This window comes from Stylophora pistillata, chromosome 1 (assembly GCF_964205215.1).
Source record: "Stylophora pistillata chromosome 1, jaStyPist1.2, whole genome shotgun sequence".
Taxonomy (NCBI): Eukaryota; Metazoa; Cnidaria; class Anthozoa; order Scleractinia; family Pocilloporidae; genus Stylophora; species Stylophora pistillata.
Window position 1 is genome coordinate 9,738,518 of NC_142519.1, and position 23,493 is coordinate 9,762,010.

General features: G+C 40.1%; 1 protein-coding gene across 2 annotated transcripts in view; it reads right to left on the reverse strand.

The window, feature by feature from the left end:
* LOC111321990 (uncharacterized) overlaps window positions 1–23,493 on the reverse strand; it is an 83,060-nt gene that overhangs the window by 18,857 nt on the left and 40,710 nt on the right. For both annotated transcript variants that reach the window (XM_088735269.1, XM_088735271.1), the window contains 23 exons: window positions 23,179–23,223; window positions 22,133–22,603; window positions 21,542–21,586; window positions 20,636–20,743; window positions 18,926–19,426; window positions 18,677–18,730; window positions 18,102–18,137; window positions 17,699–17,725; window positions 16,707–17,177; window positions 15,417–15,461; window positions 14,360–14,836; window positions 13,769–13,813; window positions 12,425–12,916; window positions 12,152–12,181; window positions 11,520–12,029; window positions 10,402–10,645; window positions 7,664–8,128; window positions 6,932–7,423; window positions 5,563–6,051; window positions 4,125–4,766; window positions 2,904–3,362; window positions 1,857–2,348; window positions 637–1,350 (listed from right to left, as the gene is read on the reverse strand). In XM_088735269.1, the coding sequence (XP_088591395.1) occupies window positions 637–1,350; window positions 1,857–2,348; window positions 2,904–3,362; window positions 4,125–4,766; window positions 5,563–6,051; window positions 6,932–7,423; window positions 7,664–8,128; window positions 10,402–10,645; window positions 11,520–12,029; window positions 12,152–12,181; window positions 12,425–12,916; window positions 13,769–13,813; window positions 14,360–14,836; window positions 15,417–15,461; window positions 16,707–17,177; window positions 17,699–17,725; window positions 18,102–18,137; window positions 18,677–18,730; window positions 18,926–19,426; window positions 20,636–20,743; window positions 21,542–21,586; window positions 22,133–22,603; window positions 23,179–23,223 (7,354 nt within the window). The remainder of the gene's footprint in view (window positions 1–636; window positions 1,351–1,856; window positions 2,349–2,903; window positions 3,363–4,124; window positions 4,767–5,562; window positions 6,052–6,931; window positions 7,424–7,663; window positions 8,129–10,401; window positions 10,646–11,519; window positions 12,030–12,151; window positions 12,182–12,424; window positions 12,917–13,768; window positions 13,814–14,359; window positions 14,837–15,416; window positions 15,462–16,706; window positions 17,178–17,698; window positions 17,726–18,101; window positions 18,138–18,676; window positions 18,731–18,925; window positions 19,427–20,635; window positions 20,744–21,541; window positions 21,587–22,132; window positions 22,604–23,178; window positions 23,224–23,493) is intronic.

Sequence of the window (23,493 nt, forward strand, 5' to 3'; positions counted from 1 at the left end):
TCCCTCACTCCCTCACCCTCCCAGAATTTCATCAGGCTTCCCTGACAATTTGCCGGTACCATTAAAACGCCTAGGGGGGGGGGAGAGAGGTACTGTGAGAGTAACGTGTCTTGTCCAAGAACGCAACAAATTGACCAGGCCAGATCTCGAACTTACACTAGAGGTTTTTTAAACTTTGCCAAAAAAAATTAACTTTATAAGAAGTAATTGGGCATATTTTTGATGCCAAAGAAAACTTGTACTAGAAACAAGCAATTAAATGATTCAGTGCTACAAAATAACGAAATCTTAAGGCAACTATGCGAACTATTTCATTCGAATTGGAACATGGCTTGAGTCTTTACTGTTCACACTTGACTGACTTAATTCACTCGTAGAACACGATTTATTTCTCTTATTACCAAAATTTAACGCTATGCTTTAAAAAACACAGAATTTTACACTAACAGCCAGCTATTTTTTAGGATCTTGACACTAAAGATCAAAACAGTTTTCTACCACAGCTTACAATCAACTAGATCATCCAAACAGAGCCTAATAACAAATAACCTCTACTTATAACCCGAATTCCGATCATTTTCCAAATAATAGTGAATATATATATCACTTAAAACTACAACTAAGAAAAATACTCACCTGATTCTTATGAATCTTCTTCCTCGGCGAAATACCAGTCTGCTTCCAATACGATACACCTTCGTCATTTTATTTCTATAACGGAAACGCATTACACAACGACGGCGTCTACGTCGACGACTTCTTCTTCGCCTTCTTCGTCTCCTTCTGCGCCTTCTTCTTCTTCGTTGCCTTCGCCTTCTTCTTCGTCGCCTTCTTCTCCTTCTTGAACGTCTTTTCCTTCTTCGAAGTCTTTGTATTTTCCTTTTTCTCCTTTTCACCCCTCTGAAACGACGACGGAGTCCTTTTCGTCCTCGTCGCCTTCTTCTCCTCCTTCGTCGAATTCGTCGCCTTCTGCGTCTTCTTCGTCTCCTCCTTCTTCTTCTTCTTCGTCTTAACGCTTTCCTTCTACGTCGGTATCGCTTCCTCTGTCGCCTACGCAGACGTCTCAAAAGTCGTCGCCGTTTCCTTATAATTCGGCGCCTAATCCTCTTTCTTCTTCGCTTAGAAGAAATCCATCTTCTCTTCAGTTTCTTCCAACGATTGCCATACCGGTATAATGGTAATCCTCCTTTGATTCTTAATAGCCTCATTCCTCTTCTGTAACGGAAAGCGAAGCCTGTACGATACCTTCGTAACGTACGCCAGACTTTGGAGATTCGAACTTGGAGTCTTGCTCTTCTAAGAACACGTCGTCTTCGCATGTGGTAAACTATCACCTTTCCTTTGATGAACCTGTAATATGAATAGAAACAGAGAAGGGCGTCAAGGTTAACAAGTTTAAGAAAGATCTCATGGATTATAAGTGACACATATTGGTATAAAATTATTATCTTCTTAACCATTTTGGGAAACCGTGGATTAGGGCTTCGTGGTATGCAAAATCAGGTTCGATTAAAATCTTGCAATAATCAAGATAATTAGACTTGTTCGCTGAATAAAATCTTCAAAGAGTTAGATTCTAAAACACAAAGTTTTTACGTTGTGGCTAAGATGGAAAACGTTTCCAGCCTCCAAGAAATGACTGCATAATTTTTACACTCTATTTCAAAATAACACTGAACTTTTTGAATGACTGTTTGAGTTTGCTTTATACTGAAAATTCCCGCTTCAGTTTCAAGAATAGTAGCCGCATATCTGCTCTGACTGTTTTTTGAAGTCACGGTAGATACAATTGAAACAAATCATGAACTCACGGCCTCAGGAGGCCTTAGTATTTGCAATAGTTTTAAACGTCTTACCTAACACGTCCATATCCTCTCCTTGTACGGAAAACTAACGTTCTTCCTCTACGAACAAGCCTCCTCCAACGGTTTCGGAACTTGAAGCGCATAACACAGCGTCGTCGCCTTATTTTTCGTCTTCTTCGTCTTCTTCTCCTCTTTCGCCTTCTTATCCTTCGCCTTCTTCGTCTCCTTCTTCTCCTTCTCCTTCTACGTCGTCTTCTTCTGGACTTCCTTCGTCTTCGTCTTCGATTCCTTTTCCGTAGTCTCCTATTCGCTCGTTTTCCTCTTCTTCTTCGCCTTGTGATATATCGCCAGTGTCTACGCATACGGAGCCTTGGTCGGCCACGATAGAAGTTCAAGACCCTTATCCTATTTCTGAATCGGACGCCAAATCTTCGACCGAACCGGACCATTCGCAGCCATTTCCTTCCCATTCGGATGTTGACTTGGTAATTTCTTTTTATCCAACGCCTTCCAAACTTGATGTAAGTTATACCCCTGGTGAACCTTATAGTAATGTGTAAAAGGAAAACAATTTAAAAATCTATGTGACGCTACTTTTATTTCGAATTCGAACTTCCCACAACGACGCTTTTTTAAATGTTGGATTGAATGTGTAATTGTTTCGTCACTATTAGACTCAAATCACCGAGACAGTAAATGATTCCAGTAAGCCTGTTCATCTTTATCCATCGTATACAGTGATAAGCTTGCTCAGAATGATTCCAAAAGTGGGCGTTTCTGGTGGCTGTCACTCGCGTTTTCACGACCAGAGGGAAGTCATCACTAGAGCTAACTGTATACGCCCTTTATCAGCAAAATGAATTAGATCCACAGAAATGGTTTTGTCTTAGAAACTCGAGTTCTTTAAATACACAGAAATCACAATCAATCACTGTGTACTTTTCAAGGTTCTAACTATAGAACATTTAAGAGTGCATGTAATGCACATTGGTTGAAACAACACCAACTGAAAGGGACTGTCCAATTTGAATAAACACCCTTCCAGAAAGTACGAATACGTACGTCACAATAAAATCAAAGAACCATTTGCTACACTACCTGATAAGCCTTAAAACTCTTCCGAATCGTATCTTCAAAACACCTCTTTCCCTAACGATAGGAAGCCAGCGTCGTTTACGGCGGACTCGCATGACGCATCTTCGAAGCTGTCTACGTGTTCTCATTCTTCGCCGTCTTCGCCTTCTCCTGTACCTTCGTTTTCGCCTCATTTGCCTTCTTCGTTGCCTTCTCCTCCGTCTCTTGATCCTTCGCCTCTTTCTTGTCCTCCTACTCACTTTTTTTCTGATTAACCTCCAACGTTTTCCGATTCTGATTCTAGGAAATCCTCCGTAGAGTCCTACCCTTCGATATCTGCGTCCGTATTTAACAAACAAGTTGCGACCCTTCTTACGTATCAGTCTCCAAACGCCCCTGATATAGACTCGCAGGCGATACCCCAGATTACGGACTAGAATCCATCTTCTTTTTAACCTGAGCCTGAGTACTCCGCGATGGTAACTGAAACAAGAGAAGGTACAGTTCTAATTTTACTACAATTGGCGTAATGTCGCGATCCGATTGGCCAATTTATTGTCGTTGATAAGAGTTGAAACAACGCAGCTCGCGTCAACGTGTCGCGCTATGTGTCACGCTATGAAAAAATCCTTTCATTTGCAGTCGATATTGTGGTAAAAAACATGTCGAGAGTGGGTGGGCGTGGACTGTACTCTTCCCGACAACGACATTCGTCGTCACATTTGTCGATAAAGGTACAGACCACACTAAACCACTGTCGATTTGTTAATTCGTTTTTATTCGTTGGATACGATGCAATGGATAGTTCCGTCAGAAAGGTGTCCTAAAGGCTTATAAATTTATCGTGATATTTTAGTCTTCTCTTTTTAATCTTCTCTTTTTCCACTCTCTTATAAAACAGCATAAAGCAAAAACCGTAGATTTTCACCTTGTAGCGTCAATAAAAACTGACTTCCTAAAGTATAACTGTGAAGCCCTTATCTTTCCACATGCTTACCACTTGCCAATCAATTTTAAAGCGTAAGACAGTGGAAAGCCAGGCCACCTTCCCGAATTTACCCACCTATTCGGAAAAGGATTTCTGGAACCTCTGAACTGAACGGAAACTATACCAAGGAAGCCTTTGGCCCCATAATCCCAGACATCCACCAACAGACAGTTTTGTACATAGTAACGACAATCAATTTAAAGAAAATTGCGTAAAGCACCATGAATCGAAAGACTAAAGAGACAGGATTTCCTCACCTTAAATAGTGGAGTTTTCCGTGAAATCGGAAAACCAAGCTTTTCTTCCATCTGAAGATCCTTCTCCAGCCTCTTCTATATCGGAACCGCAGCACACAGCGGCGTTTTCGCCTCAAAAGCTGTCTTCGTCTTCTTCGACGTCGCCTTTGTCTCCGTCGTCGTCTTCTCGCCTTTCTCCTAAATCGTCGTCTTCTTCTCCTGAGTCTTCTTCTCAGTCTCTTCTTTCTTCCTCGTCTTCCATAGCCGCCTCTTCTACGCCTTCTTCGCCGCCTTCTACGACGTCGCCTACGACGTCTTCTTCGCCGCCTTCGCTTACGCCTTCGTTGTCGTCTTCTTTTCCTTCTTCTTATCTTTTTGAGTTGTCTTCGTCGCATCTTTCGTAGCCTTCTTAGCCTCCTCAAGTATTTCTTCGAGTACCTTACTGTCCGCCTTCTTCCTCGGTACCTTAGTCCTTTCCATCCTTTACGCGTCAAAACTCTCACTCGCCCTCTCGTTAATCGGATTTGTTTACCTTTGGCATAAAGTCTGCGACCAATTCGCCGCAGCTTTGCCCACCTTCTCCCTACAAACACTCGTATTCGGGGACTTGTCTGGAGAACCCATTTATTTTTACGGCGGATAAATAATCGTCGATTCGCGTACCTATAATTTCGAAGATGAGAGGAATATTTTTATAATCATTAAAAAATTGTGATACGGAATTATGTTAGGTCTGGTTTAAATATTAAAATTCTTAAAAAGCTGGCATCTCAAGCGTTGGCCCTTCTTCCGAGGAAATTACGGATTGTGGGTGGTGTAGTTGCGTTTCTGTGGAGCTATGCTATGAAGTGGACAGAGTAACAGATGATACCTGAATACAGAAATCGATTTAATGTGAGTCGCTCATTAATTCCAAAGAGAGCCCGGTGTCGATTTGTAAAGAAACAGCATCGTTCGAAAGTTTCTTTTTGTTGTTTTCAATATTCTGTGTTGCTTTGGTGGAAAGATAGTCCACAGACACATGGTTTCAAAAAAAAAATTCCCAGGAAAATAAAAACGAGCAAAGAGGCATTGATGTTGTTGCTTTGAGGTTTCTCCAATGTTTGCGAAAACGATCCTCTACTCTATTCTCTACCCTAAAAGTCTCCCAATTTGCTCCGAGAAAAGGGTAACGATTGAAACGTCAGACTTCGTTTAGAGCGGTTTATCTACCTTTATCAACTTAGTTAATTAAGGTGATGCAATACCACAGTTTCTTTATGGATCAATATCTTCGTTCAATTTAAATGTATGATCACCGATATGATTCAATTTTGCTATTGTATAATTCATTGTGTACAGACAAACTCTCTTTGAAATGATGTGTCAATTTTTATTCACAGTTTAAAAGCCAAGCTCCCATTTTTAACGACATAAAAGTCCATGATAGCGTCTGATCAACACTGAATTTTCAACATACCTCACTTTCATATATCGCCTATTGAACCGCATCATCAGCCGACCTCCTCTACGATACACTGGTCTCAATCGACCGTGATAACGAATACGCAACACACATCGTGATCGCCGCGTGCGCCTTCTTCTTCGTTGTCTTCTTATTTTTCTTCGTTGCCTTCGGCGCCGCCTCCGCAGTCTTCTTTGTCGTCGCCTTCGTCTCCGTCTTCTCATTCGCCTTCTTCGCCGTCGTTGTCGCCTCCTTTTCCTGCGAAGGATTCTTCTTCTTGAATATCTCCTTCGCCTCGTTAATGTTTTCCATCTTTTCCCGGTGAACACCTTCAGTCGCTTCTTTGTTATCAACACAGGTCTTGATCTTCTTCCCCACGTGATCCTCAATTTCTGGCGCCTCAGCGTTATTCTCCTCCATACAAGACCGACTTTCACCTTGAGCCGTTTATTAATTGGGTGATATCTTCCCCGTCGTCCTATTTTTACACGGGACCCTCGTGGTCTAAAAGATAAAATAACTCCAGTTATTTCATGGGGGGCCTGGTTTAATCCTTGTCTGATTTTAAACAGTGTGCACTGCATAACATGCATTTGAAAATCATTGGTTATCCTTGCAATCTGATCGACTCTGAACAAGACAATTTAGTCACAGTTCGCACTTCTTTTGGCTCTAAGTGGCATCGGAATGGAACACAAAAACCAAACGATTAACCAGTCAAACTTCGAATTTTTTTGAAGGAACCCATCAAATTGCAAGAAAAAGAGAAGGGAAATGAAACAAGAAATGATACCTGTTTAATATTAATTCAAACTCACACGTTGAGTTCTCACGATTTTCAACTAACGGATGTGATTCCCGACCAAACTACCCTCCATTAAGTAAATTTAACCGGGTGAATAGTTGGTTAATTATCATTATTTACTATTTCCAACACTGTTTGGGAATATATGGAAATCATATATCTGAACTGCAGTTAAGATATATGACTTCCATATATTCACAACCGGTGACTTATCACTTCACGAGTTTATTACGAACCAACATAATGACCAGCTTCCAGTTGGTTTGTTGGCTCAGTTGGTAGAGCACTGCACCGGTATCGCAAATGTCATTGGTTCCAATCCCGTACAGGCCTGAATTTGTTTTTAGGCCTTACTATTTTCACTACTGCTCAAGTAGAGGTCGTTACTGCCAAGATCGCTCTCATACTTATCTCCAACACTATTCGTCTTAATTGAACTTTTACTTTTTTCAATTGTCAATTTGGTTATGTATAGTGTAAATATTAAAAAACCTTACATTGCAAGTTCCCTAACTACTTTGAAAGTGTTAAAGAAGTTCTCCAACCCACAACTGTCAATATATAATTGCTAGATGGTACCTCCATGACCGCAGTCTTCGTCCTATTTTGATAAGGAAACGCCTGCCTCTTCGCACGATTCGTCTCCACCTGCGGCCATACCGGTAGCGCATCACGCACCTGGGTCTCCTCCTTCTCAATTTTCTGCGCCTCCTTCGTCGCCTTCTACGACGCCGTCGTTGTCGTCGTCGTTGCCGTCTCCTTCGCCTTCGTCTCCTTCGTTGTCTCCGTCGTCGTCGCCTCAGACGTTTTCTACGTTTGACGAGCTTTCGCCGTTGTCTTCGTAGCCGTCCAATTCTTCTCCAACCTATTCTGTATAGCACTCTGACTTGACCTCCTCTCAATATTCTGATCTTTCTGAACCTCCTTCCTTTACGAATGCACAATCTTCTGTGACGAACCGTTAGACGAGTCCAATGACGTCCCGACCAGATCTTTACCCTATTTCGTAACCTTCGGATTAGACGCCATCGTCCCCTCCGCGTCCTCACATACACTGTACCTCTGGAATACCTGAGTTTAAGTTTAAACCAAAATACATACGTTTAAAATACTGCCATTGAAAGAAGCTCATTTTGTTGAAAGGCCTCCCATCGAAAAAAAAAACCGAAAACAAAAAAAGATAAGAATTCTTGCGACATTCATTCATTTGTGGGGGATATTTCAATAACAAAACGCATTGCGGTAAGAGCTATTGCGGAGACAGCATCGTTTTCTTACAATACATCTAACTGTACCAGAATGCTTTCTTACTTGAAACCTATGAAAAACTTTCCACTTCGGAAGAAAAGTCTTCCCTTCCTTCGGAACACTTTCCTCCAGCGATTGCCATATCGGAACAGAATGAGTCTTCTTCGTCTTCTAATTCTTCTCCGCCTTCGTCTTCGTCTTTGTCTTCGTCTTCTTCGTCTGTATCTCCTTCGTCGCCTTCGTCGTTTTCGTCGTCTTCTAGCTCTTCGTCTTCTGCGTCTTCGTTTCCTAACCCTGTTCCTTTTGAGTTTTTTATATCGCCTTCGCCCTTTAAAGCTGATCCATTTCCTATTGTACCTCAGTTTTATAACTCTTCCAAGTCTGACCATTCTGTACTTTCTCACGTATTTTATGAACAGCCGTCTTCGCCTTACTAGCACGTACCGCCACCTCCTTGCAAAATACATCATCAGCCGCCTCTGTAAGGAGGTTTTTCTTCCACCCACTCTTACTGATCTTTTCTGGAACCTAAACAAGAAAACTAAACTGTTAGTCCTAGAAATAAGGTAAGTTGTTCTTACTCGTTACTTTCAACGGACAACACAATTATCAATTTTACTAATCCAGTAGATGTTTTAGACTTTCAAATTACTTTTCCAGTCAAGTACTAATGTACAGCACCAGAAAATGAGGAGACAGCAACGGATAATCATTGGCTTAGACACGTCGATTCGTATTAAACCGTTTCTAGTTTTAGACGGAAACGGAGGACTCTTTCTTTCGAGGAGAAACGATTTATTTTTTCTTTCAAAGTGAACGGCTATGCAGATTACAGATTTCCATCAGATAGACTGTGAAAGTGAATGAAAGTGAAAGTGAATGATTCGATACCTTAATAGCAGCATAGGCTGAATTGCTAAGGTCTACAGTGTTACTAAGGTTGAGATCGGACGTCAGCATTATCAGGCGCCTCTGGCAGCCGCTTTAGTCCATGTAACGACCTCACCTTTTCCCCCACACATCCCACCCCAGGGGAGGACATCCATCACACAGTAATCTCGTGTGTGGGAAATTAACGTCTCCTACCCCTAACCCTGCAGGTGACGGGACCTCCATTTATTCGTCCTTATCCGAGAAGACTAGAATATCTAACCATTTCATTGATGTTATAGAAAGGTAGCAAATTCTCCTCAGTTATTTTAAGACCATGAGTATTGGTCCGGCCGGGGCTCGAACCCTCGACCTCCCGCACAACACAATCCGGCGCTCTAACCAATTGAGCTAACCAGGAGGCGGTAAAACTACTGTCTTCAAACTACTAGAAGAAATTGACAAATCACAAGGCCTGAATCAATAGCCTCCTCTTTGAGCTTACGTTGCAACTTCCTTAACACTTTGCAGAAATATGAGTCCTGATTGGCTGAGTGCACTCAAAGATAGGATCACTAGACTCTTTTTGGTTATGGGCGCATAAAGCTGACATTTAGGGTGTTTCTAAGAGACCGGGGTATTTCTATGGTAAACTTATAACACAAAAAAACATTCTTCAAGTGCCCAGAAAAAAATTGAGCTCTTGATTGATACCATTTTAAAGGAAATAACCCAAAAATTAGGCAGAATCAACTCATCGAGTAATAACAGTTTCACAATAGCCAAATCATTTGGAGCCACATTTCGTTTGGAAACGTGAAATGGTATCTGGTTCACACGAATCACTGCCATTTTGTCAAAGGGTATTCATTGAGAGTTTCGCGAGGAGCATGTCGTTACGAACGTTCCGTCGGTCTGCTTTTGAAAAAACTGTTACAACTTTCGCCATTAACAGCCTTTTCCCTTAAAGGTGCTAAAAGATCTTTAGGCAGAGATCGAGTCTTAGTGACTTGAGTCAGCCTTGTTTTGTTGACTTTGCTCTCGCTTGTTATCTACAGCGCTTTCCTCTGGAAGCCTGTTCAAACCAAGTTGAAAGTTGTTGGATTTGTTTATTTGTTACCCAGTTTTCTTGCATGTTTATATACAGGTCTTTCGAACCTTTTCTTCGAAATCGACTTCAAGGGACATTTTGAAAACTGAAAATTTCCAGACGTAGTGGGCCAGACGGTAGAGTGAGCAAGTAAGGCGCTTGCATTTTCCCAGAGATATGATAACTGCTTTTCGACCTCCTTTCCAAGATCTGTTTCGAAGTTATGCTTCAATGAAATATCTGTTACTTACATAGTGCTGGACAGATAAACTACGTTTCTCAATAGTCAAAATTGCCAAAATAGTCAAAATTCTTGTTATTCCTTTAAGCACATTAAAGAGCCTGTATGTAACAGAAATGAAAAATAAAGAAGATTTTACGTATGATGCACGATCCTCGCAGTAGAGAGCGCTATTTATGTAATAGCGAAAATCAGACCTGAAAAAAATCAGGCCTTTACGGGATTCGAACCACTGACCTCTGCGATACAAGTGCAGCGATCTACCAATTGAGCTAAATTGAGCCAATTGAGCATATATTCATTGTAACCAAAGAAGATTTTGTAAAAATCGTTAAAATAGAAAGAAATTGGCGTTTTTAGAAAAAGAAAATCGTTCTGAACGGCCTTGAAGAACTTTTTGTGAGAACACCTGACTTCTAAATCCAGCCGTAAACTTCACAGCAGAAACTTTGAAATGTCTGCCCAAAGTGCACTTCTAGGCCTCAGATGGCACTTGTTATTTTGTGATTTTTGCACACTTCCCAGTAATTTTTAATAAACATTGTTTAGGAACTCCAAAATTTTGCTTTGTTTGCAGTAGATACACAACTCACAAGCTACCTTATCGTCAGCCATCGACGGCCATAAAGGAATTTCCATCTTCCTCCAATTCTGCGCACAGGCCTGAAGCGGCCTCCGTATTTGAATCGAACTACAGAGCGTTTGAGCTGCCTCCGTCTCCTTCGCAATCTTCGTCTTCGTCTGCGTATTCTGCGTCGTCTTCGTCGCCGTCTCCTTCGCCTTTGCCGTCGCCTTCGACGTCTTAAACGTCTAATAATTCTCAATCGCCGCCTCTGACGTCGTCCTAACAAATATTTTCAAGAAAGCAAACTTTAGTACATGTTGAATTAAAAGACTTAGCTCAGAGGCTGATACTTAATAAGACAAATGGCCATCAACCCCATTAGTTTCATACCAACACTAGAATATGCACTCAATGACTGGTGATCTCCCAAAATTTCAGTAAGCCAGGTGTTGTCTTATTAAAAAAATCGCGAGTTAAATTAAAAGATCACAGAAATTTATTCTTGGCGAGTGCTCTATGCTATAACCTCAGTCATACAAGGGTATAAGCAATTTCAGAATGTTACTTCTCCTGCAACTAAAATGAGTTGAATTCAAGTGACATTTTCAGCAAAAGCTATATTAGGGCTGCGCTGTTTCCTGCTCTAAGGAGTATTTTTTACATGATACATTTTAGATTTCGGTCGCGTGCTTTTGAGTATTGCTCTCTATTCGGAAGTTCATGAATCAGTACATTAACTCTCACGGAAACCACGTTATCTAAAAAGACAATCGCCATATAAGACGTATTGTAAAGAAAAGAAGAAATTCGGATGAGATTTGTTACAACAGTCGATCTATTCTAAGATATTTAAAGGATTCGGCATTCTGAAGCGACAAAAGGTAACATAAGGCAACAAAAGGCATAATCAAAACTTTACTATAACTAGGGAGGAAGCATTGACAGTGTTAAAATGGGTCGTTTCTGTGAAGTTCATCGTGGTACTGTTGATGCCTCAGTGGCTGAGTGATTTGTCGACAACCTGTCGAGTCATTTTTGATTCTTTTCAACACAATAGGAGGGGGCTTCATGGTTTCGCTCTCATAGTAGGATTACCGAACAGAGAAAACTCGGCCCGTAACTTAAAGTGAGGGCTGAGAAATGTTCTCCTCACCTCGTCTTCTGGGCGGTCTATATCGGATCCTTCTGGATCTTTTCCATTTCCCGCGCCATAGGATACGTGCACGCCGACCTTTTCTTTTCACCGTAACTCTTCTTCCCTTGTAGTTAAAAAACAGCTTATAGCGGGGATTCAGAAGCCGAACTTTTCGACCAATCTTCACATAGTATTTAGTCCTGATACGCCTCAAAGGTCTGAAACGTTTCAAAAGATAAATTTTAAATGTTCTGAAATTGCGACGGAGAAGCCTCAAGCGACGTTTGTACGATATATACCAACGTCGCCCTTTGCGACGGACAAAACGCCATCGTCGACCAACCAAAACATAACATCGGCCTCTACGATATCGCAAACGACGCCACTTCCGCATGAACTTGATCCTTAGTCGTTTTGTGATCTTGCGTATCTTTCGAATACGTCCTCCAATTCTCACACGATATAAAGGTCTTCCTCGTCTTAAACCAAAGTAACGTTTTCTGAACAATATTCTGGGCCTCCTCATTCCTAATACAAGATAAAAAAGAAAGAAGAATACTTAAGAGCGCACTTAACTTACACGCCTGTTATAACCTGGTGTGAGGAGCCACAGCAAAATATCTTGCTGTTATCTCATAAAGAATACTCACTTCTTCTTCCTCGGTAGGTTCGCCGTCGCACTGCAAAAAAAATTGAAAATGTTCATTAAAAGATAAACGATGATCGATCAACTGACTGCCTGACTACCTCACTCTCTCACCCACATACTTACTCACCCACCCACCCGCCCACGCACTCACCCACCCGCCCACGCACTCACCCACCCGCTCACGCACTCACGCACTTCCTTCCCCCTACCTGCTTCTCTACAAGTCGCTCAGTTCACAGTGGCTCTTTTCGCTAAAAAAAAAAAAGCAACTTACGCTTTGCTCCTCTTCGTATCCTCCGCAGAGTCCACCTTCCTTTTATTCGGAACTTGTAAAACAGTCGCCTTCCTATTTTCTTTCGCCGTACGATAGTACGCCTTCCGTGGAAAGTAAAGTATCGCACACGCCTGAAACTAAAACGCACTTTACGCCCTTTGAAAGTTATGTAAAATCTTCCCCTCTGCCGTGTCACCGTTCTGAATGTACGCCTAACACGTATCATAAATCTGCGTATGTAATACCAGCGTCTTATGTAATGCAACATCCATCTCCTGCCTCGCTGGATGACTCTGCAATTCCTTCTACCAAGACGTAAAAACCACTGACGTCCGCGATGGAAGGGGCGATACCATCGCCTTCGGAAGTACAGCTTTACTCTCGATATTAATCGGCCGAGTCGGTATGTACGACGCCCACGTCTAAACTTTATTACATATGGGCCTCGCCTTATCCTACGGTTTCGTTTCCTGAAAAGGATTCCTCGAAAGCCTAAAGTAGAAAAAAACATTTTCATCTTTCTTTTAGAGGACAGGCCCCCATCGAGAGAGGCATACAGTAGGGAATGGGTATGACGTATTAGTCAATTGTAGGTGGGGGGGGGGGGGAGGGAGTTGATTGAGTAGAATGAATGAGCATGTTCGTCTCACTCGATCCCATGGCAACATGGAGACGCTGAAATTGCTGGGAAGGGGTATGACGTATTAGTCAATTGTAGGTGGGGGGGGGGGGAGGGAGTTGATTGAGTAGAATGAATGAGCATGTTCGTCTCACTCGATCCCATGGCAACATGGAGACGTTGAAATTGCTGGTAGATTTCACCGAGCTCGGGCAAAATCAGCCTCAGTTATTCATGTCATTGGATCCTGCGACAGTCTTTCCAACAACACTAAACCGCACTAGGAAAGCATTTTGTTTTTTTGACTTTTAGAACTAGTAGCGTTGCTAGAGAGTGCCTTGCATCAAATTTCTCCTAACAATACCACCCCTGAGGCAAACATTTAAGTCGCGAGGATAAAGGAATGATCATCAACTAAAAAACCTTGATTGTTAAACAAATTCTATTTATCAGCACCTTAAAAAAATGTATAGAGAACAGTATGGAGAATATGAACACTGATGTTAGGGTTTAAAGGGTTAAGTAAACCAAACAATACGACCCTCATAGTGATGTACTAAATTAAAATCTATAACCCAAAAGGTCTATTTTTCCTTTAAAGAATTGAATAGCGAAATAAAATTCCAGACTTTACTTCATCACCGCGAGAAAATTTAACATGTAAACACAATTCTACCAATTAAAATGCAGCTACAACATCTGTTCAACTTTTTTTTAGTACTTACGCCTTCCTCGTCGTCCTCGTCGTCCTCTTCTGCCGCGTCTTCGACCTGAAGCCAAACACATCAAAATGTGACTAGGTAATCATTGAACAAAATGTCAACAGCCAGGGAGGCGACATAAGCTAAAAGCGGGTCAGTTTTTTAAGAATATTTCAAGCTCAAGTTGTCCTCAGCAAGACTCATTTGGAATCACAAGGAAGGAAAAACAAATTTATGGAAAATCTATTTACATGTCATCTTTGAGTTTCTTTAAAAAAATAAAGATAGTTAATGAAAAATGAACGCGGAAACTCATAACTTAAATAGCAAAGAAGACGAATCTTCCTATTGAGCTCAGTGTAAACTTATTTGGTCGCTTTCGTATTTTTATGATCCTTCCATGTTAACTTCTTTTACGAAGTTTCAAAAATGCAGGATTAATTAAAATGTTTGAATTAATCTTATTAACAATAAGATAGTACGACTTTTACGTTGCACTCAAAGGAAAAGTTTTGATGCTTTCTTTTCATGTATTTGTTGAGTTGGTTTTCTTTAAATACATGCACAGTTTATTGAGCTACCAACACCGGTGGTTCACATTTGTAGCCAACTTACGTCTAAAATGAATCCTCCTTTTTCTACCATATCGACCCTTCCTGAAGATTCTAACGCCTCTTCTACCAATCAGCTTCAACTTCATTACCTTTCCACGGACGCGGATGCTGCACCGCACTTTACGACGTACACGCCTCCATCGCCTGTTTCGTTGTAGGTACCACGTCTTCCTTCGCCGTCTAATCCGTAGTTTTCGTTTTCTCCATCTCAACACAAGTCTTACTTTCTTAATCTTCCTCCATTTTCCTCCTCTCTTTACATGCCACTTTCGACCGAATCTTCGCAGTCCGCACCATCTCCTTCTAATCCTCACTCGCCATCGCCTGCCGAAGCGTTTTATTTTCCTATATTTTCTCCGGATGTAAATCCTTATTTTCCGCCTGAACTTGCGAATAGGTTTCCGTCGGAGTCCAAAGTAGTATTTCTTTCTGATCTTTACACGGCGTCTTCGTCCATGGTAGCGGATGTATCTCCTTCCTGTATAAAACGACAACATTTTACGCCTCGTCTGCACACAAGAATTAATTCGGTGAACTAACTGTTGCTATTCGTGTAAAAGCCACAAAATCAATTATGTCGAGACGGATAATAAGGTGCTCTAATGGCTTCTACTTTTACTCCTCCATATCATATCTTTGTCAATTCAAAATTTTTACAGTTTTAAAATTTCTTCGTACGCACTCTCGTATTTTGGATTAGTTCAATGCTTGCTCAGATAAACACAAACTAAACAAAGAAAAAAAATCACAGAATATCCTTAACGAAATTGGAAACCATTGTTAAAATGACATTAATATCCTTAACAGGGTGAAACTTCCTCTCGGTAAAATACGAAATTCAAAAGATTCTAAAAGTAGGCTAATATAGACCCCCGAAGTCCACGGAATTTAAACCTTCATCTCAAAGCTTTAATATTCGTTCAAGGGATAAATTTTAGTCAGCCTCTTGTGTACAATAGAATTCCTGACTTTCGTACATCACCGAGAGTCAAATTTAATTGTCAATGCAAGTATTGTGGTTTTCCTTTTTTTCTCGTTTTCAGACGCCGAATACTTACGCCTTCCTCGTCGTCCTCGTCGTCCTCTTCTGCCTCGTCTTCGACCTGGAACCAAACAAACCAGAATGTGACAAGCTATTCATAAGAAGACAACAGGAAGTCGTGCAACCGGGGAAGCGACTCAATCTCAAAACAGGTCAGTTTTAAGAATTTTACACTTTTAAGTAGTCTACAGTCAAACTGTCATCAAACGTTTCAAGAAAAAAGAATCTTTCGATTAAAAAATGTTTCCTAGCTAAGAGCTATTCATTTCAACAGATAAACGGAAATGGAAGCTCATTACTCAGCTATCGGAGAAGTCAAGATTTCGATGCATCTCCTTAACAAATTAAGAAACCTCGACTGTGTACTGTTCTGTTGTAAAGTGCGCAGGAAGCGGCGAGAGCACGAAAGAAGTGTAAGAGAAAGACGAGTGCTTTCCCTACTTCTTGATCAAAGTTCACCAACTGAAATGGTTCGCAAAAAGAAATTATTCAGCAGGTTGAATTCAACACTTTATTGGTCGGAATAGGTTAGTCTAAAAAACAAGATCAGAAAGTTAACTCGTTGGTTTGTATCAGGAATTTCACAAGTTTGATCTCCAATATTGCCAACTCGTGCGTAAATACCATACGGAAAAGACTTTCCATGAAGTAATCTATGAGTCATAATTAATTTCAAGACTTAAGCTTGAAAACCTAAGTTTAAGACTTAAGCTTGAAAACCTTCAAAACTTGTTCAGTCCATTTCGTTTTCATATTGGTGTTTTTCGTCTCAGCACACGTTATAATCTCCCCAATTTCCGCTCTTGGCATATTTAGAAACTTTTGTTTGTTTCTCCTGTAGCTACACGCCTAGCCGGCTGGTTTTAAAGGTTATGAGAGAGTGAAAAAAAAAAAAAACGACAGGAAACTCCGGGAAATCACCGGTTGTTGCTAAAAACTGGTCGATTGCCTGACGCCGTTACTCAGTACCTCTGTACTCTGGCTGATAAAGCACGCTGCTTCAACCAATCAGAACGCACGTTATACAAACCTCATCAAAATATTTGATAATCCTGTAATGCTGATCTCATATAATTCACTTTAGCGTTTCTTTCACGAATTTTCAAGGACGCATGTTTAATTTAACTCAAAAGATTTTTAATAACTTTAATAACTGATTTTTTTTTTTTAATAACTATTTCGTATTGCACTCAATAGAAACATTCTAAAGATTCCTTTCAATGTATTCGCTGATTGTGTTGGTTGTGAAAATATGAATATTTCATCGAAAAATACATTTTATCGTCACGTTTACCAGTAAACTTACGCCTAAAGCGAATCCTCCTTTTTCTACCATATCGACCCTTCCTGAAGATTCTCACGCCTCTTCTACCAATCAGCTTTACCCTCAAACGCCTTCTACGGAACCGGATGCTGCAACGAACTCTACGCCGTACAGGCCTCCATCGCTTTCTTCGTTTTATGTACCACTTCTTCCCTCGCCGTTTAATCCGTAGTTTTCGTCTTCTCCATCTCAACACAAGTCTTACTTTTTTAATCTTCCTCCATTTTCTTCTTCTCCTTAGATACCACCTTCGACCGAATCTTCGAAGTCCGCACCATCTCCTTCTAATCCTCACTCGCCATCGTTTACGGAAGCGTTTTATTTTCCTAGATTTTCTTCGGATTATAATCCTTATTCTCCGTCTGAACCTGGAAATACGTTTCCGTCCAGAGAAGTATTTCCTTCTGATCTTTACCTTGCATCGTCTTCCACGGTAGCGGATGTATCTCCTTCCTGTATAAAACAACAACATTTAACGCCTCCTCTGCACACGAGAATTAATTCGGTGTACTAAGAATTGCTATTTGTGTAAAAGCCACAAAGTCAATTATGTCAAGACGGATAATTAGATGCCTTTGTGACAAAAACGTTTACCTATTCTTCTCCTCCACTAAGTGCTGCTTAGGGTTCTGGTACGAGTATCACAAGATTATACTACATCATTTACGTACAATGTCAATCCAAATTTTTTCACAGTTGCATCTTTTAGTCGTCCTTACTCTCGTATTTAATATCAGTTAAAATTTCGTCCCAATAAACGCAAACTGAACATAAAAAAAAAGTTATCGCAAGAAAATCCCTGAATAAAGTTGCAACCATTGTTAAAGTGTTAAAATATCCTCAAATGGGATAAAACTTTCCTTGCATTAAAGTAAAATTGAAATTTAAGTTGTAAACAATTCATTTCTTTAAATTTGCAATGCACCTAAAGTGGTTTTTACTTTTTTGCTCGTTTTCAGACGCCAAATACTTACGCCTTCCTCGTCGTCCACGTCGTCGCCCTGAAACCAAACACACCAAATGTGACGAGTTATTCATAAGAAGTTAACATGGATTCGAGCAGCCAAGGAAGCGACTAAATCGCCAAACAGCTCAGTTTTCAACGCTTTTCTTGGGACTTGAATTCTAATTTTCTTCAGGTGAAGAGTGGTATCTTTCAGTCGTCCTTATTGTTGTATTCTGGATAAGCGAAATGCTCGTCAAGATAAACGCAAACTGTAACATTCATTCGAAAAGATGAGGACAGATCCCAGATGAAAAAGGAACACTTTTGCTAGATTGAGGAGTTTGAAAATGACTGCAATCTCTGCAGTGATGCCGTAGTACACCTATAATAGTTTCGAGTGTTTTGATCGTCTTCAGACGCCGAATACTTACATCTTCCTCGCCTTCCCCTTCTGCCGCGTCTTTGACCTGAAACCAAAACATCCAGAGGTGAAACTCCATTACAAGTCTAACACGTTACGAAACCCGAGAGAAAATACAGGTTAGTTGGGTCCTCGTGTCAGGCGTGTTTTCTTCGTGAAATAATATAAATATATGAATTTACTTTAGGAACTCGTTTATCCTGAGTGTCAAAATTGTTACGAACTACGTATACCGTAGCCTTTCACGAAATAGCTGACCGTGAACAAGTTCACCGGTTATCTGTTCAGTTCTGTTGTCTGTCACTGATAATTAAGTCTGGTTAAAGATGCACTGGTGAGTTCTATATTTAGTCAATATTTGTGAAAAACAAAGTCTCCTGGGTCTCAAGCTTGTCTTTTATATCTATATTTCCGGCTTTAACCTTTTTTAAAGTCAACGGCTGAAACCCAACAATGTACGGTAGAGATAATTTATTAATTATCATTATTTTAATTGTTATTGTTACCATCATTATCATTATTATTATCATTGTTATTATTCTGTTTATTTCTATTATTAAAATCGATATTATTTTCTGCACTCACGCCTTTTCCTTCGTCTTCTTCCTCGTCGTCTCCGTTTTATTCTTCGCCTTCGACCTACAGGACGCAATTGACCACGAATAGTTAATAAACATGCCTTTTAAAAAGGAGTGACGATAAATGAAACTGTAAAAAGCTAAAGTTGCTTAAATACGAGTTACATTTGGTCAGTTTAAGCTTAAGTGGTTATCAAAAAAATTAAAATTCGCCATCTATCAAAAAGAAAACTCTAAATGATGATGATCTCCATACCACCAAGACGTCGTCTCTTCCCATATCGCGGTCTTCTTGGTCTTAACCATCGCCTTCGGTATCTAACTCGATACTTTCCTCTTGTTTTTTTCACTACAAGTTTGCGTCCCCTGAAAAGCATGTAATAAAACCGACGACCAGTGAGCTTTATCCACTTTCTATTGAAATAAAGCAATCTCTTCCCACGGCGAAGTTTCAGTTTTCTCCACTTTCGCATGAACCGTACTCGGAACCTGACAATAGGCACCTTCCTTCCTTTAAATTTGGCATAGTAAGAACCTCTGATGAATGAAATACGGAACCACGATCGACCGTATTTCAAAAATTGAACACCGCGTCTACGTTTGACTACTCTCCATCCCCTCCTGAAGTAGACTTTAGATCGCCTTCCACGTCGTCGGACGCGGTAGCGTCGTCCTCTATAGCGCAGATACCAATGTCTTCTTCCTGCTCGCACACGTCGGGGTTTACCACGGAAGATGATTCTTCGACCGTGCCATTCTAGAAAATTTCAAAACGAAAATTCTCCAACATCCGAACATTTCTTTCAGATTATCATTCCAACTTAAAGTGCTCAAAATGCTCTTACCCTTCACATAAGCAATCAGTATCCTCTTATTTTTCAAGGAACTTCACATTGTGCGTTTACTATAAATTAAATTGCCCCACCTCCTCTCAAGAAATGAGAATTAAATTCCCCCCATAAGCTTTGGACCGTAGTCACTTGTCCTGGCTTATATTCGAGCTTTTAACACTGTTCATGTGTTCATAAAATAGTTATAACAACTCTCAGCAATTAGTGCCCTTCGAAACCAGTTCAGCACTTAATGCAACTGTGCTATCGAGTCAACCGAAAACGGGTCATTCCGTTAGTTCGTGATGTATTCTATAGGAAAATTCATTACTTGACGAGGGAATTCCGCATTAAATTGCACAAGAAAACCGATACTGAACCAATCACGAAGCGATGAGTTGCAATATCGGTTTTCATGTGCAATTTAGTGCAGAATTCACGAGTCAAGTAATGAATTCTCCTTGAATCGCATAATTGAATAAAATGAGAAAAAAAAAAGGAAACAGCATTACTTAAAGTTGTTATGTTTACCTAGATACGAAACAATATCACTTGGCCTCGTTTTCAACTTGCAATTCCACTCTAAATACCTCGCTTCGTTAGCCAATCAGATTTTATTCAATGATGCGATTCATAAATATTTAGAATGGGGTACATAATTAGTAGTTGAGCTGGGAAATACTAGTTTTTGGTGAAAGAAGAAAGACCGCAGCATTGATTAAAAAATCATAAACGAGGAAGAGCTCTTTAATGCAGAGAGCCAACAACAGTTCATTGGCAATATTCTATAACCCAGCGAAGATGGTGTTCATTGATCGTATATCTATCAAAGACTCTTGGAGCTAAACAACTGGAATACAGCAAATATCCACATACTTATGAATAAAGGCTGATAGTTTCGAAAGAAACTGTTTGGGGCTGCGTCGGTGGGAGTAACGAAATAATTTGGATATATCAACAAAGTTGAAATGGTAAATTGGCCACCGTAATGATTACAAAAGCTGACGTTTCGAGCGTTAGCCCTTCGTCATTCGCTCCGACGAAGGGCTAACGCTCGAAACGTCAGCTTTTGTAATCATTACGGTGGCCAATTTACCATTTCAACTTTGTTGATATATCCAAATTAATCCACATACTTAGTTTGTATTTTCGTAATATTCTTCTTCTTCGTCGTCTTCTCATTCGTCGTCTCCTTCGACGCCTTCGACGTCGCCGGCGCCTCCTCCTTCTTCTTGTGACCCTTCCTACACGAGAATTGATGATAATAAGTTTTGAGAAGTTTCTACAAAGAATTACCATTAAATTTTCCCTGCCTTAGTTGTTGGTCTTCATTTCAATTTCGCGAAATGTTGAAGTGCATTTTGCTTGTTCTCACGACCACGAACGTCAATAATTATTAACTTATTAGAAAAGTATATAAGAACGATCCTTCGCAGTAAACCGCAGTTCACTCATATGTTTCATATGTTTGTTGTTATTAGAAAAGGTAAATGAAAAAGGGACATCTCGTTTTGTCAGAGCTTGTATGAGAAGCCGCCGATTGCATTTCGAATAAAACTCCTATAAACCAATCGTAGGCTGATTTCATCGCATTTTGTGCTCTACTAACAACTTTAGGTGACTTTCGTGCAAAACAAAAAAATTGTATGCTTGGAAATATGTTCATTGCAATTCGTAAAGGCTAGATATAAGAAGAGAAACAACTATGCGAACTGATATTTACGCCACGGTGCAAAAAAGAACTTCCTGTTACATCGTTTATATTTTTCCTACTATGCTAATTTTTCGAAAAAAAAGTGCCTATTTTCCAATAAGCGACTTATAGTTATGTCATCTACTATCCAGGGACACACTAATGTTCCTTTGTACGTGAAATCGTTGTACCTTCGACTCAAAAGCCACAATCTGTTGACAAACTCGAATGCCTAACTTCTGTATAACACCACAAGAAAATCTTAACAAGTAAACACACTTCTGTTCATTGCCAATACACCTACACTGGTTTTCAGTTTTTTACTCGTTTTCGGATGACAAATACTTACGTCTTCCTCGTCGTCCTCGTCGTCCTCTTTTTCTGCGTCTTCGACCTGAAACCAATCACACACTAAAATGTAGATTAGCTAATCATAAACATTTTACAAAATGTAATGTAGCAGGGGATGCGACTTGATCTCAGAAATGTCAGTTTTCAAGAATTCTTCAAGGTTGACGTAGGCTAAATCGTAATGCGAAATCACAAAAAAAAAATTGACGAACAAGCTGTTCACATGACATTTTATAAGTATTTTTTTAAAGTTGGCATATTAAAAGAAAAAAGATATGGAGGCTCATAACTTTTAACTATCTAAGAAGATAACACTTCAGCATTGAGTTTAATTCACATGATTTATCAAATAACCTCCTATTCAACGGATCCTCAAATCTTGACTTCTTCAATGACTTCTCCAGATTGTAACTTTAAAACAACTTGGAAATTTTAACTCGTTCCTAAACATAGCGGTAATTACACTTTCCTATTGCACTCAAAAGAAACATTTCGTTGCTTCTTTAATTTGACGAGATGCTCTTGTTGAACGAATGCATGTCTTATTGAGGAAACTATAATTCATTGTTTAGCTTCATTGGCAACTTACGCCTAAAGCGAACCCTCCTTTTTCTACCATATCGACCCTTCCTGAAGATTCTAACGCCTCTTCTACCAATCAGCTTTACCCTCAAACGCTTTCTACGGAACCGGATGCTGCAACGAACTCTACGCCGAACACGCCTCCATCGCTTTTTTCTTCGTATGAACCACTTCTTCCCTCGCCGTTTAATCCGTAGTCTTCGCTTTCTCCATCTCAACACAAGTCTGACTTTTTTAATCTTCCTCCATTTTCGTCTTCTCTTTACATACCACCTTCGACCGAATCTTCGCAGTCCGCACCATCTCCTTCTAATCCTCACTCGCCATCGTTTACGGAAGCGTTTTATTTTCCTAGATTTTCTTCGGATTATAATCCTTATTCTCCGTCTGAACCTGGAAATACGTTTCCGTCCACTGAAGTATTTCCTTCTGATTGTTACCTTGCGTCGTATTCCACGGTAGCGGATGTATCTCCTTCCTGTATAAAACAACAATACCTTACACTGACTCTGTTTACAAGAATGCATTCAATAAAATAATTATTGCCTTTTGTCAACAAACCGCCAAACTCTTTATATGTCGAGACGGATGATTAGGTGCCTATGTGGCGAAAATGTTTTACTAATATTTAAAGCTTCACCTTTTTAAACTAATCCTTACTCTCCTATTTTAGATCAACGTAATGCTCGTTTGGATAAACGCAAACTGTGGCAAAAAAGAACCCAGAATAGTTCAAAAGAAAAAGGCACACCCTTGTTAATACGAACGGGATAAAATGATCCTCACAGTAATAAAAAGAATTCATACGATCGCGTAAAGAGGCCTGCAAAATATCCAGGAGGTGAAAAGATTCAAGTTGAACATCTGAAAGCTTAAAGTTTTGTTTTAGTCTTAATGTTTCATCAGCCTTTTCTTTACAATTTATAATGGCATTCGTAACTATCGCACATCAAGGTGAGCGAAATCTAACATGACTACACGCACATCTAAGAAATTGTCAATAGGGGCAAAGGTTGTCACTGGTTTTTGCGTTTTTGGACGCCGAACACTTACGCTTTCCTCGTCGTCCTCGTCGTCCTCTTCTGCCTCGTCTACGCCCTTAAACCAAACACACCAAAATTTCACGAGCTTTTCAAAACAAAATCTAACAAAATGTTTCAAAGCCAGGGAAGCGACAAAAACAGGCCCCCATTCAAGACTTCTTCACGTTTAGGTTGTCTAAAGCAAATGGTAATCCTCAACCACAAAAAAAATTCACGAAAAATCTCTGTGCGCGTCATTCTTGATTAGGCGTCTTTTAAGTGCAATACAAATTAAAAGCAAAAGACATGACTGCTCGTAATTCAGCTGGAAAAAAAGGCCAAGAGC